General features: G+C 36.7%; 1 protein-coding gene across 3 annotated transcripts in view; it reads left to right on the forward strand.

The window, feature by feature from the left end:
- The window catches only part of ADCY1 (adenylate cyclase 1), a 160,540-nt gene that overhangs the window by 109,564 nt on the left and 36,112 nt on the right, over positions 1–14,864 (forward strand). For all 3 annotated transcript variants that reach the window (XM_039548550.1, XM_039548547.1, XM_039548548.1), the window contains 4 exons: positions 4,594–4,749; positions 8,149–8,343; positions 9,733–9,830; positions 13,073–13,157. In XM_039548550.1, the coding sequence (XP_039404484.1) occupies positions 4,594–4,749; positions 8,149–8,343; positions 9,733–9,830; positions 13,073–13,157 (534 nt within the window). The remainder of the gene's footprint in view (positions 1–4,593; positions 4,750–8,148; positions 8,344–9,732; positions 9,831–13,072; positions 13,158–14,864) is intronic.

Consider the following 14,864-nt stretch of genomic DNA (forward strand, 5'->3'; position numbering starts at 1 on the left):
CGGGCCACGGCCATCCTGAAGCCATGGACCTGTTCCAGCCGTGGAACCCCCCCCACTGCCTTGCCGTGGGCAGCCGGAGCGGCTCGGCTCTCCCCCCTCTCCACTTCGATAAGAAAAATTCAACATTCCAGCTGCAAAGCTGCAAGGCCGAGGTGAGATTAACCCTTTTATTGCTGTGAAGAGCTGAAAACCTGAGGGAAGAGAGAGAGGAGATGCTTAAAGCTGAAATTCTGTTGTGAAGCTATGATATATCCAAGTATCCCGTTGTAATTCCATGAAGATATGGGGGGTGGAGTGTTCAACTCGTGAGCAAAAGCACCTGCGCTGAGGCAGATGCTGACGCAGCTGTAATTTCATGAGAAGTTTGGACAGGGAGAGATGGAAGCAATGAGGACTTTTGCTCCAAACGGGAAAGGAGAAAACCTCAGTCCCTAGAGATGCTCCCAGAGATAGTCCTAACGATGAAGATGAGGAAGACCCTTTGCTCCCAGGGAAGGAGAAGGGCCTCTGTTTTTGTTTCTGAATGGCTCAACCTTAAAATTGTACCCCAAAAAACTTCAAGAGTGGACCCTCGAACACGGGAAAACCAACTGCTATCTGTGTGTGACCTTGAACAAGCTGTAAGTCGGGGAAAGGGACTCGCAGGCAGAGAGACTCCTCTTCCTAAATGGACTGAACAATATTTGGAAGTGGGCGGCTGTCTCGTTGTGATAATGTTTTCATAGCATGAGCAAGAAGAGACTTCTCTTTCTAAATGGACTAAACAAGGTTATTATGGCAGTGGTAAACAGACTGAACATCTTAAGGGTTGTCTTTGAACATTGTCAGTGGGAGAAGGGAGGAAGGTGGGGGGAGGAGGAGAGTTCTGAAGGTGGTATAATTTTTTTTTCTTTACTCTTTTAGGTCTGTTAATAAACTTCTTTATATTCTTTCAAGTTTGGTGCCTGTTTTGCATTTCTCCTAATTCTTATCTCACAGAAGATAAACAGTAATGAGTATTTTAGACCAAACCACTACACTAAATTGGTGTTTCTGCCCGGTTACAAACCCAATCCGCTACAGGTTGGGTTTTTCATTTGGAGGGGGGTTTTTAAGTCTGTTTTAACAGACTGTATTGCATTTCCTGACTTTATCAGAGCCTTAGAACAGAAGGTGAGATTACTTGAATATTTCACTGAGAAGTTCACTGTGTCAAAACTGTTGTTCTTCTGTAAAAGCAAGAATAAAAAAGGGATATGATTTGTGAGATGAAAGTGAGAGAGAATTCCTTTGTATTTTTGATACTGTGTATATATAGTAGTAGAATGAAAAATCCTCAGTCACAGTGTGGAAACTGTATGTCCTGAAACCATGAGATTAAAAAAAAACCAAAAAAAAACAACCAAAAAAACACCCCCAACCAATCAACCAAAATTATAAATGAAATTATATGGATCTGCTGAAAATTGTCAGTGCATCCAACTAGTGTGTATGCAGCGTCCTTTGAGTGATTATATTCTTGGCCAACCATGAAGAACAGTATCTACACAGTAGATGTGTTCACAAATATTCATAGCATTGCACACTAGCTGAATTTGAATGGGATCTTTGGAGGTCAAGTGGTCAACCTTCTTGCTCACAGCAGGGCTGGCTTTGCAGTTAGATCCACCTCTGAGTAAGAGCTGAGTGTTTCCCTGACTGGCAGCCTCTCGAGGCAGCCAGTTCCCGTGCATGATCATCCTCACAGCTAAACTTCTTTGTATCAAATAGGAATTTCCCTAGGTACAGCCTGTATTCTTTGCCTCTTGTGCTTTCTTCTAAGTGATACTCAGGATTAGTCTGGCTCTGTCTTCTCTGCAGTTACTACTTAAGTGGTTAAAGACAGCAAGTAGATCCCTCCTTAGCCTTCTCTTCTTCCAGCTAAATGAACTGAATTCCCTCAGGTTCTTCTTGTGTGTCATACATTTGAGAACCCTAATTGTTTTGGTGAATCTTTGCTAAACTCACTTCAGTTTGTCATTGTTTTTGTTCAGCTGAGGGTCTCACACTATACCATTTTTTTCAGTCACCTGAGCTGAAATTTCTACTTAACTCCAGAAGAGCTGGAAAATTTCTCTGTATTTCCAGCACATAAAGGGTGTATACTGTTGATATATTATCTGCCTGTAAGATTTCTAAACTAAAAAAAAGAAGTTGATGGTAAGAGGCAAAAATATTCTGCATACTGATTTGAAGATAAAGTTGGGAAACTGAATGAAAACGTGGTTGGAGAAAAGTCACGTTGGTGGCAGGGCCACCTCTGTCTGAGGTGGAGTCCATTCCAAGTTTTCAAGTTGCAGGTTGTTCTCAGAAACACGTCTATTATAAGACGTTTGCATGGAGGAAAGTCTAAATTCTTCTCTTTTCATAGGACTTTAAATCTTTGTAGGAGGATATAGTCATGCCCATTTGCTCACCTTTCACAGTCATGCCTTCTTGGTTCTTCCGCTAGTAAGATGCTCTACCTATTCTTTGCCACTCTTCCATCTATACTGTGGCATTTCCATAATGAAGGCTGCCAGGAAGCTTTTGTGGGTCTCTGAATTTATTTAAAATCATCTTTCCAAGCTAATCTAAGAATGACTTAAGACCAAAATTTTTGACCTAATTAATGCAATATCCACTGTGAAAGGTTTGAGCAAAGAAAGAGCTAATGATCTCTTGAGATATGGTCCACCTGTAAATTTCTGAAAATGAAATGAAATGCAAAACTGGAGGGAATTTCGAGAAAGTTGCTCATTTATGTTGTATCAAAAGGTTGATGGAGAGACTTTGTAAAATATGTAGAATTTCTAGAGGAATTATGGCTACATTAGGAAGATTTGTAAGTGGAATACTTCTCCAAAAAGTATGTTTTAGCTGTTGGTAATTGCAGCTCAAAAGCTGAACATATCTGCCATACTCAAGCCTAACAACTACCTACTTGGTATCTGTAGGAATACCTAAAGGATGATTAGTATATGAATATCCTTGTACAGTATCTTCTATGCCATTCAGTGGTAAGTCTTCTGCCAGAAAGGCCTTGAAAGAAAGGGTTCATATTGGGAATTTCTTCACACAGGCTATAGTTAAAATACCACTTACACAAGTGACTACACACTAGATACACTAATATCCTTTTAGATTTTGGCTGCTGACTGTGCAGTGTAGGGCAGTGCAGTTATGCTAGCTGACTTCAGTCAGTTTTCCAGTCTTGCACATTTGAGGCCTGTCACATGTTGAGAACATGGCTGTCTGCTAAGAAAAAAATAAGAAGTGCAACATTTTGGTTATTACTGTATTTCATAGCCAGAATGTAACTGACTAAACAAGGTATTGAAAGTTCAATAATAGATAACCTTGATTCTCCAGAAAATGCAAGTTCATGGCTGTATGTGTTAAACAACAAACCAGTATCTAAGATGCCATTCAGAATATCATCAGTGTCATTTTCCCTGTCCATCTAAATCTACGTGTCCAAGAAAACATGCATTAAACAAATGCTTTCAGTTTCTTCTTCATTCTTTGATCATTGAAGTAATGACGTACATGGCTCTAGTAAATCATACTACTGTGAATAATGCGCAGCAAAATCTCATTGTCATTTGTGGACTTTAAGAGTATTTGAATAAAGTTTCTGGAGAGTTGATTTGCTCTGTCTTTTTTACCTAGGAAAACTAGGGACCATATCCTCCATGCTTCTTTATTTTGTTGTTCCAGAATAAATTAATTTTACAAGCTTGAATTCCCACACTGAGGAGGCATGGAGTCCTGCCATGTTTCTCGTTAACACTGCTTTACACATTCCACATGCCAGAAGCATGAATAAGTTTGATATAAATATTGACGATATAATATCCCAATCTGAGAAAGCATCTGAGCATGTGCTGGGGCTTTATTGAAGTCAGCAGGAGCTAAATACATGCTTAAGAGTTAACCAAGAAAATATTTGTCCTTGTGGATTGGGAGCTCAATGGTAAAAGGAATAGATTATACTTGACCCTTTGAGAGTATTTCACTGTGGTATAACACTTCTTGCTTTGAAGAAATAAGATGTGAGATATAACCTCAATGCCTCACAGCCTCCTTTTAAGGCACATATATATCTATCTTTAAAGCAAAAGTTATTCTCTTCAGATTTTAATGAACTTACCTATGGCTGAAGTAACAAAATAAGGAAAGAAGAAAAAGACTGAAATTATATTTTTTAACATAAATTAATAAAAATGCTAATTTCCTCCTTATTTTTCCTGTATTTTCCCAAAATTCATTTTAATGTTAAAGAAATACAAATATTGCCTCTTTTATGAGTTTGTCATTAATGCACTTTTTTATAGTTCACATTTCTAAGCAGAGAACAGTTCCCAAAATGTTAAGTATGACTTTACATAAAGTCTATTCAATAGATTCTTTACATCACATGTTGAAGATGAAGTAATCTTCATTTGCAAATGTAGGATGTTTATCAAAAAGCATTTCTTCTTGACTAGAATATTGTTTTTTTCTGACCATGAAGGGGTGCAAATGCCTGCAAGTGTGTATGTCTGCATGGGAATGCAATGACATGATTATAAATATTATTTTTCTGACCAACAGATATTTCCTGGACTGATTCTCTCAGACATTAAGCCTGCCAAAAGAATGAAGTTCAAGACAGTCTGCTATCTGCTCGTTCAGCTCATGCACTGTCGCAAGATGTTCAAAGCGGAGATCCCTTTCTCCAATGTCATGACGTGTGAGGATGATGATAAGGTAGTCGATGTGGGCCGAGTGCACGCTTTGGGCATCAGTTCCAGGACTGCATCAAGCAGACCATCTTTGAGAACATAAGGGGTGGTATTACAAACTGATAAAGAAGTTTATGGTGCTCCTGCTGGCACTAGAACAATCTACTTCCCACAGCAAAGTCAAACTTTAATTATAAAAGGCTTAAAATTTGGAGCTGTTCTTGGAAAAGCCGACATAGGTGTCCTATGTGGCTTCTATTAAGGGCTTTTTTCACAGCAATTGGAATTTCTGAGGTTGTTTCCATCCTTTTAAACATATATTCTTTTGCATCTTTAGTCCATCCCAGTCTGAACCTGATGGTGACAAATGCAAACCAACAGAATAATTTTGTGTCTCTAGATGGTTCTCTGAAATGTGAAAGGTAACTGATTAGCCAAAACCCCTCTTTGTCCATTATAGAGATACAAGACATAAAAGTCCCTGATACGAATATAAATTCCGCTTTCTTGGATGCCTGGTTGTGCCATAAATCAAAATGCTTTACCTACTAGTAGCCTGGTTTCCTTAATTTCTGTATGTGAATCTACCTGGAAATTTATGGATAAAAACCGTGAGAGTTTCTCATTCCATTTTCTTTGACAGCAGGTGGCAACATTACACAGGTCACTCCACCAGTGAGTGGTGGCATGCAAGCTTTGAAACCAGTAATTCGGCTTGACTGATTGCTTCACATTTTTTCTATTTTTCATTTATTGAAGATTCAGTATAAATCTTACTTTCAGAAAGCATTTGAACTTTCATATTTTGGGTTTTACATGCACTTGTGTTTCCTCTACAGGAAAAGGGGAGAAAAGTCAATTAGCTCATTTAAAACACAGTTTCAGTAAAGACTTTCAGATACTCCAGATTTGATTTTTAAATTGGCCATGTACAAGGCCTTCCAATTGAGATTTAGTGCTATCTTGGAGTATTTTAAAAAATAACCAACACATTCCTTCAAGCATATGCAGTACTTTACATTGTGTATTGTGTATGTTTGTGTATAAATATGGTAATATACACAGAAAATCCCCATGTGGATTTGTTAGGGATCTTATGAAATTTTTTTCATGCCAAAACATTGGCAGTGAAGCTCTACAATGCTATCAGTAATGGAAACAGTTGTTCTGATGTAACACATCATGGATTTGTATTACATAATACTAATATAAATACACGGTGTTAAAATGTAGGACTTCTTTAGAGTATTCAGTCCTCAAATCATGTAACAAAAGTAAAACAAGTGGGAATGAAATAAAACAAGTGAGGTCTTTAAAGGCTTTGAAGCTAGTACATTTCTGAGAAATATAAATACTGGATCTTGATCACATATAAGACATAAAGTAAGTCTACTGTGCAAAATAATAATAGAGATACAAATAAGAGACCTAGAGGAAATAATTATATGTAAGAAACAGCTATTTTGATTAAGAATAGAAACTTTAACCCTGTTTCAAAATGGCAGAATAGATAATATAATTTATTCCATATATCAAAATAACACACATATTCACCTACCCTCATTTCAGGTTTTAAAGTAAAGAAACATTTATTTAAACACTGTTTTCCTTACCCTTGATGTTAACTATAGGCTTAAATTTGAATTGTAAAAAATCCCTGATGATGTATTTCTGCTGTAACTAAGGCAATACATACGCTAACTAATTATAGTTTATTGAGAGCAAAATTGTGTATTTCTGACAATATTCCTACAAGCACTCAGTTTCCCTACAAATTACGGGTACAAATGTCTTCCTCAAGACAACAAATTTCTCTCTGTTTAGAAACACTGAAAATAGTTATTTGGCTGGAAATTTAGGATGTCTAATCAAAGTATGTCCCCAAGTTTAGTTTTCATGTTGAAACAATTAGCTCTTAAACAGAAGACAATTTACCAGGTAGTGGGATCTGATAGCTTGAGGAAAAATGTAGCCTTATAACTGTTTACTGCTGGTGTAACCTTCTCTCTATGTATAAAGCCAGAAAAGCAACACTGAATATTTTGTTAGGGTCCATTTTTCTTTACAAACAGAAAACTAAGGTATTAGCCAGCAGATAACCCTTCCCACTATTCATGAGAATTCAGATATAATATACATATAAGTTAAGTAAGCTAATGAACTGCTGTAGTTCACAATTTGTTCACTGATGAGGTACTCATAAGAATTTCTTGTGAAATAAGAAAAGAAACTGCCGTTCCTGCAAGATTACTTAAATAGTGATCACCATCTTTTTTACCATCTGGATTAAGAGGATATGTTGTTGTATAGTCTCTAGAGTGGGCTATTTAGGAGTGAGTGTTCTGAAGAGAGAAATTTTGTTTTCTTCTTTACCATCTTTCTGGCAGACTCTATTTATTATATAATAATAATAATAAGTAGACTTGTTAGTTCAAAATGTTTTGAATTGTCTTGAACTCTGCAGATGCTAGATAAAAAATATTCCTTTGACTTTACAGAAATAGTAGAACTTGCCTGAGTTTTGTTGTCAAAACTTTTCTGGGAAGTAAGGCTTGACCCTGTCTTGTCATAGAACAGATCTAGCCATAATGGTTTAGATTCAAGTGCCCTCAACTAAAGGTTGCCACCAGTGAGATGCTGCTCACTGTCTCCTGAGTACTCTCTGTGAAAAGTGAGACAGCTTGTTTAAAGTCCCTTGCAGATATGCTCTGTGATAAATCTTTTCCATTGGAAAGAACTATGAGTAATCATCTTGTAGCTGTGCTATCTCAGCTTTGGAGGAGCCAGCTAGGCACAGGTTAGTTCTGATAATCTGTTGGATGGCTCCATCTGGATCTGCAAGTGCACTTGAGGCATACTCAAGAGGTCTTAACAAGAGAGCCAATTGGGTGAGTTAAAGATAGTAACACTTGAAATTTCAGACCCTCTGTAGTCACACGTGGTCATTGTGCAAGACTTTAAGGTAAACTATCATTTTGAAATATGTATTGTTACCTTGACAGTAGGACTTTTCTTGTGTCATGAAGAGCCTGGTTGTCTTGTCTTCAAGATGTCCAGAGCTCCATGTCTTCTGTCAAGGAAAAAAAACAAAATAAAACGATTTTGCGAAGTAAAGTCACCCTGACTGGGAACAAGCTGATTGTTTACTTGGTGGCAGAGGAGTGTCAGGGCCATATGTGAAAAGAACTTCTGGATAAAAATGCTGAAATTAAGTGGGAGTTTTCTCGTTGATTTGAATGAGATCAGTATTTCAGGTAAGGACTTTTAAAAAGGTGATATTCATACTGAGATAAGAGCCCTGTCTTTTGTAGTTGCTCTGTTTAATGAATTCCACATCCTCTCTATGAGCTTGAAGTAATATAAACAGCAGTGAAAAATTTCAGTGCTGATAAAATCTGTGCTTCTTTCTTCATCCATACTGCAGAGGAGAGCATTGAGGACAGCCTCTGAAAAACTCAGGAATCGCTCCTCTTTTTCTACCAATGTTGTATACAACACTCCAGGAACTCGAGTAAACAGATACATCAGCCGCTTGATAGAGGCCCGGCAAACTGAGTCTGAGATGGCTGATTTGAACTTCATTACCCTGAAGTATAAGCAAATTGAACGTGAAAATAAAGTAAGGGGGTTTAAAATTATTTTTACTGATTTCACTGACCATAAGCCAACTAGCATTGGGATTTTTGTTTGGGTTTCATGCAATGTTTAAATACTACTCACTATCTTTAAATACTCCACTGGGCTGTCTCTCCATTAAGAAGGTGACATTATCTCTTCCTTCTATGGAAACGCTTGAAGGGGATAAAAAGAAAGATTAGTATTGTCCTACTTATCAGGATCCTACTCCCTGTTATATATCCTGTGTTTTGGTCTTTCTTTTGATCCTCCAAACTGCCTGAGTCGCTTGTTTAATGCTGTCTCATTGCAATGTGTCTGCCTACTCACTCATCTGCTCTGGAGAAGTGTTAGTGACAAGAAGATGCATAGGTAGCCTGATAAGTATTGATCCAGAAATTCTAGAAAATATTAAAAAAAAATTAAATCTCTGGACAAGGTTGTAATCTTACACTAGTGTGGCAGTGCTGAAAGCAGGGGATTTATTCCAGACTTACAAGATGCACATTGGGTAACAATTGTTCCTACCTTGTAGGGTTTGGAGTTTTTTGTGAATACAAATTATTTGTATTTACAGCCTTTAGTTTATGTGTTTGAAAAAGCAAAATTGTTATGGTTTTGAAGTAATTTGGCAGTAGCATTTATTTTTCCACTGTAAGTCACTTCATAGTTGTCTGAGATTTCATGTCACTACTGTTTCAAGTTAGAAGGCTGTGTGCCATATTGGATCCAAATTTTTTAAGGTTTTAAGCATAAATTTTGATTTCAAATTTCAAAAGTAATTTATTATTTGACTGTAACTTTTTTCTTTCAAAATAAAAAAGTCAGAAGACCAGAAGGTGTAAATGAGATTGAACTTTGGATCTTTCTGAGAAAACACTTTTGTGTTTACACCCCTAGAAAGCTTCCTCTCATTAACACTGTAGCTTAGTGGAATCAGGAGCAGTAGCTTCTCCAAACTGAGCCCATGTATCTCATTAGCAGCTGCCTCCAAGTCCACTCATTAATGTTCTGTCCTGAGCAGCTGAGGTGACAGGACTTTTTGAAGGCAACACTAAGGCGTGTTTGGCCTTTTTTCATGATGAGTGAGTAAAGGAAGTGCCACCCCCTTCTGGTTCAAAGTGGCTAAACTTTTTTCTCAAAAAGATAAACTTATATCTGAGCCTAACCCAGTTTTGACTAGTTACAGGGTGAAAGAGAAGTTTGTCAAGGAAATTGTTGTGTAGACTTGCCTCATCTGTTTTTTTCATGTGAATTAAGCCATCATGTTTTTAAACTAAGCAGGGGCTTGTTTTATTTTAAGATACAGTTCTTTCTCACTGAGAATGGACAAGTGTGGTGTCTGGGTATATATAAAATATTTACTGTCGTCATTTCTTCCTTTCTTTAACAGTACCACCAGCTTCAGGATGAGTACTTCACCAGTGCTGTAGTTCTCTCACTAATTCTAGCTGCCTTATTTGGCCTTGTCTACCTTCTAATAATACCACAGTAAGTTTCTGTCTTTTGCTGTCATAACTCAAAGTGGAACATTCTCAGACATCTGCACAGGTCAAAAATTAAAGTCTTTGGAACAGGAATGGGCATCTAGGTTGGTATCTTCTCACATGGGTGATTCTCTGTTAGACCGTCAGTTTAATTGTTATCTCTTTCATTTGTCCATGGAAGACACTTTTCACTATCTATTTTTTTTTCTTTTGTAGAAATATGCATTTAGAGAAAAAAAACATATTTCAGTGTTTATTTAAACTTTCAGTGGTTATTTTTTACTTATTTAAAGCATTTCTGCAATACAAACAAAGGTGTTACTGCAGCTTTTCTAGATGTGTTTGTGGTACTTTGGATTAAGTATTTCAGGATTGATAGCAACATAAATAAAACTATACGGAGTTTAATGGCAACTAAGTACTTAAAGTACCCATCCATCTGCATTGAGGCCTGCATTTATAGCCTTCATTGAAGTTTTTGGTATCAACACTATCCCTACATTAACTGCCTAGTGCACAGTTTGGCTATGCCCACATAGCTTGCGGTCCGACCTTGACTGCAGTAAAGCAAACATAACAAAATGATGTATTTGGGAGCTGTCCTATGCCTATTGTTGAGTGATTAGTTAGTAATTACCTCAGATTTTGTCAGTTCTATGTGAATGCTTACTGAATAAAAAATACTTAGAGCACTTTCAAATCTAGACATAGATAAAAGAGTGTGTAAGGTATAAAATTATTAATAATGAACTTTTTTTCAGATGAGGATATCAAAACATTAAAAATAAACTTTACTCACTTTTACTATTAGGATTTCAATGGGAATAGAACTGGGCACAGGATAATGCTTTTGAAAATTCCATTTAATTATGGTATTTTCTATTCAGAAATCCCCAGTCATAAAAATACTTCTATATTCTATTATTTCTAGTTGAAAGATTAAAAAACACCTTATTTACTTTAATAAAATACAAATACTAATTTGTAATATAGTACCTTTCATCTAAAGAATTCAAAGTCACTGATAGGAATCATCATTTACATCATCATTTCCAGACTAATGACTCTGCTGACTAATTGGAGTATAATCAAGAAGTCTTTCATGTTCTTCTTCAGTAAGCCACAGCTGCAGTACATAGCAGTTTTGAACAAAGAGAAATAAAGAGTATTAGTGTAGTTGAAGCTAGAATGAATTTCCAAGAATCATATTAATAGCCTTTCCAAAAACTACTGTCACTTAAAAACAGCTGCACGGAGATTCAGTTTAAGTCATGATCTGACAGACACACAAGCTCCAGCAGAATATCACCACTGAAGATCATGAAGATGGACTGGGATAGTTGAAAAAGCCACCCACTGAATGCTCCTAAGTTCTTTCTTCCAGTGTCTTGAGTGGTAGCTTTATACAGCCAAATTGCTGTTTTTCTTGGGCTCTTCCCTTGCTGTGACACAAATGCAAACATGAGCTCAATTAAAACTTTGGAAGTATAGGGGAATTTCCCCTCTTTCCAGAATTTGAGCTTTAAGCTGCTGTTTAGATTGCCAAAGTAGTAACAAGTATGGCAAGAGAATGCAAAAGACAGACAAGGCTTGTAATATGTTACTCTAATGGGAGAAGTGATACATCACAATATTTCAAGAAGGAGGTTGATCATCTAGACAAGAAAATGTCATAGGAAAGTCAATTACTGCATAAATATACAGAAATCAATGGGCTTGCCATTCTTACAATTCCTATCATCGTTTGAGCAAAACAGCGTCTCAACTAAAGAACACATTTTATATCCCCAGATGGAATTGGTGAAAGTAAGGCTATGTTCCTGTTAACCTAATCTGTCCAATTATGCAATTATGGAGGTGCATATGCAGTGTAGCCACTAAAAGCCCTGAATATGAACCTTTCTAACGTCTTATTCTGTGTTTATTTAAAAAAAAAAACACGATGTAGCCCTTTTTAGATGCCAACCCAAATGTCTGTCAGCGTCCCAGTCAGCACTACTGTCAGTTGTCAGCTATTGCTGCCTTATAAAATATTGCTGCAGTCATGTCCCCTGCATTCTATTCTAGCATGCTACCATCATGAATACAAGTGAATTCTCTAAAAGCATGAGAGTCTGCCTTGATTAATACTTGTATTTAGAATCCACACTAAGAGCACCCAGGGTCACCTTCCAATTCTGGGTATACATACTACACCACAGAATTCTCCCTGTTCCAGTATCAGTAGGAACTGTTACATGAATTTGAAATCAAAATTAAATAGTTAGAAATTCTACGGGAGAATCGCACACTTCTGCTGTCAGAAACCCTGTAGAAACAATCTTTCCCCAGTAATTGTCAAGGGCACAGATACATATATACCTGAATCCATGGCTCACATGATGTCTGAACTGGCTGGTTTGTTCTCACAAGTTAGAAAAGAAGGTGTGAAGGTCATGTTATGCTACTGTCATACAGCTGTGATTCCATGGTTGTCGTGGGGCCAGGCTGCCCCTGAGCAGAAATCAAATGCACCTGCACTGGTGGACTAATTTTTGTCAGCTTGCTCACGCCCATAAGGTACTTTTCCAAGAGAAGTTTTCTGGAGAAAGAAAGTTCTTGGTTTGCACCCCTCTTCTCATGAAGAACAAGCCTATTTTGATTGATCAGAAGAGGGAAGATTTAGAGTTTAAAAATTATTACAGCATCTATGTGAAACTTAAAATTTGTCTAACCACTGAGGAAGACTCAAAAGGAGAGAGTTGTTCTGCTTCATTAGAAGACAGTCTGGTCTGATTTTATTTGACTTGCTAAGTGTCTGAATTGAATGACCGTTGATTTCTGAATCTTTGAGAAAGAGAAATTAGAAGGAAAAAGCATATGGTAACTGTTAACACAGCTGCCAAGGCCAAGTAATTGAGTTACACACTCCCCTTACAGGAGTCATTATGCTGAATATTCTGCATTAGCCTACAATTAGAAAGTGTCCCTCCTGACTACCATACATTTGAATTTTTGAGGTGCTTTGATGTCCTTGCTAAGGTCAGAGTGGGGACCATATGCAAGAGCATTTACTAATTTCTTAGTCTTGAGAGCAGTGGACTTCACTGTTAAATTTGTGCTGTGATGGTTAGTATAACAGCAAGGTTGAGGAGGAGATCCTCCACCATTTATTTAAAATACTATTTCAGAAGGAGCCCAAACAGAAGTTTGTTCTCATCTATTACTGAGTTGCATTGCAATACTTCTATTGTGTTTTGATTCTAGGAGTACCATAGTTCTTGTTCTCCTGGTGTTCTGCATATGCTTCCTAGTGGCTTGTATTATGTATCTACATGTCACACGAGTACAAGTAAGTGGTTTAAGATTTTGTGACTATTCTTCCTTTTGGTGACCATGCTATGTTTGTCTCTTGGCATATGAAGCCATCAGTGTATGCTTCACAGATTCATAGAGTCTGAAATCTATGTGCTTTAAAGTTCATTGGTAAGTAATGTATTAGACACTTCAAAACTGAAGATGGATCATCTGAAAGTAGATTTTTTACAGGAGGAATCATTACAGCAGTGTAGCATTCAGTGCCATTAATTCTATCCTTTCTTTTTGCTAAATCTTTCCTGAACACCTACCACTAAATACTGTGTTCAGATAAACTGCTTTAACCTGACTTCTTTCTCACTACAGAGCACACTATTCTCCCTTTCATTCCAGCTGGTCTGGGTGTAAAGTCCTGCTGACTTCCCTCTGTTTTCAAATTTTTTCCTGCCAAAACAGCAGCTGGTTTGATAGTAAAGCACTATGTTTTGCACACACAATCCTTGGCCTTTTCAAAACCTTCAGTAATGATTAATTCTCCTCCATTATATTTTCACAACAGTAACGATACAGAAGGATATTTGGTTTTTTTAGGGAAGAAATAGGTCTACCAGATCAGAATAAAGCATCTACAGGCTAATCTTCTGATGAAAGAAATCTGTATTTGATTAATCTAAATTTAGTCTTTTCAGACAATTATCAGGAAAAAACACCTACGCAATTAATCAGCTTTGCTGATTAGCACACACAAATTTTAGTTCTAAAAAGTGCCCTTTGGAAGAAGAAAAGCATGTGTTTTCATGGAAACATAAGTAGTATATTAGCAGAGTGTCAGGTACTGAACAGAACCTTGTTTATAAACTTGAAAAATTATTTGGGAGTAATTTTGATGATCTCTTTTTTTTTATATTAGGGCAGAGTAGTTTATCATCTGTTCTGCTCTCTATAGATGGTAGAAATGCAGATGAAGTTTGTAGGAAGTAACTGCTCTTTATACCATTTCCCTGGGGCTAGTGAAAACTTAAGAAGTGTTCCATCTGTTTTGTCAGTCAAGAAAATTTGTATTTATTCCAGGTTCCTCTAGAGATTCAGTACTATACAGGATCAAATCCAGCATTAGAAAAAGAAAGAAATATAAAACCTTAGAATATCACAATTTAAAACTTTGTGGCAAAAATTCGTCTTATATAATAAATAAAATAGAATTAATATGGTATGGATAATGGATATAGAATTGTAAAAGAATAATTCCCCTATTTGAATCAGTTTTCAGGCACTTACTTGCTGTTTCACACTTCACAAGTGACTCAGCTTCTCCATGCTTTAGCATTAAATGCCTTACTCATAAAACCACTTTGATAATATTTTACTGTACCAGTTACCTAGAATTTTGGGAATCTGACAGTACTTATTTAGTTAATATAAATTCCACAAATAGAAGAAAACAAAGAAAATTAAACCCAAAATTCTATGCTATCATAAAAGTGCAGATGCAATCTTAGAATGTCTTAAACTCAGAAGTATAAATCTTATTAGTGTCAGAATTTTAATTCAGACCTCATCTTTTAAACGTTTCTTTTCCATTTTAAACCAATAGCCTAGCATGTCAACATTTAAAACATATATGCACTACACAGACCAAAAAAAATTGTCTGCGCAATGTGTCAGGACATGCGATCTTTGAATTTGTATTTTGCTTTGTCCCTATTAACTATCCAGCACTATCTTCAAACTATGGGTATTA

Source organism: Corvus cornix, chromosome 2 (assembly GCF_000738735.6).
Source record: "Corvus cornix cornix isolate S_Up_H32 chromosome 2, ASM73873v5, whole genome shotgun sequence".
In the NCBI taxonomy this organism is placed as follows: domain Eukaryota; kingdom Metazoa; phylum Chordata; class Aves; order Passeriformes; family Corvidae; genus Corvus; species Corvus cornix.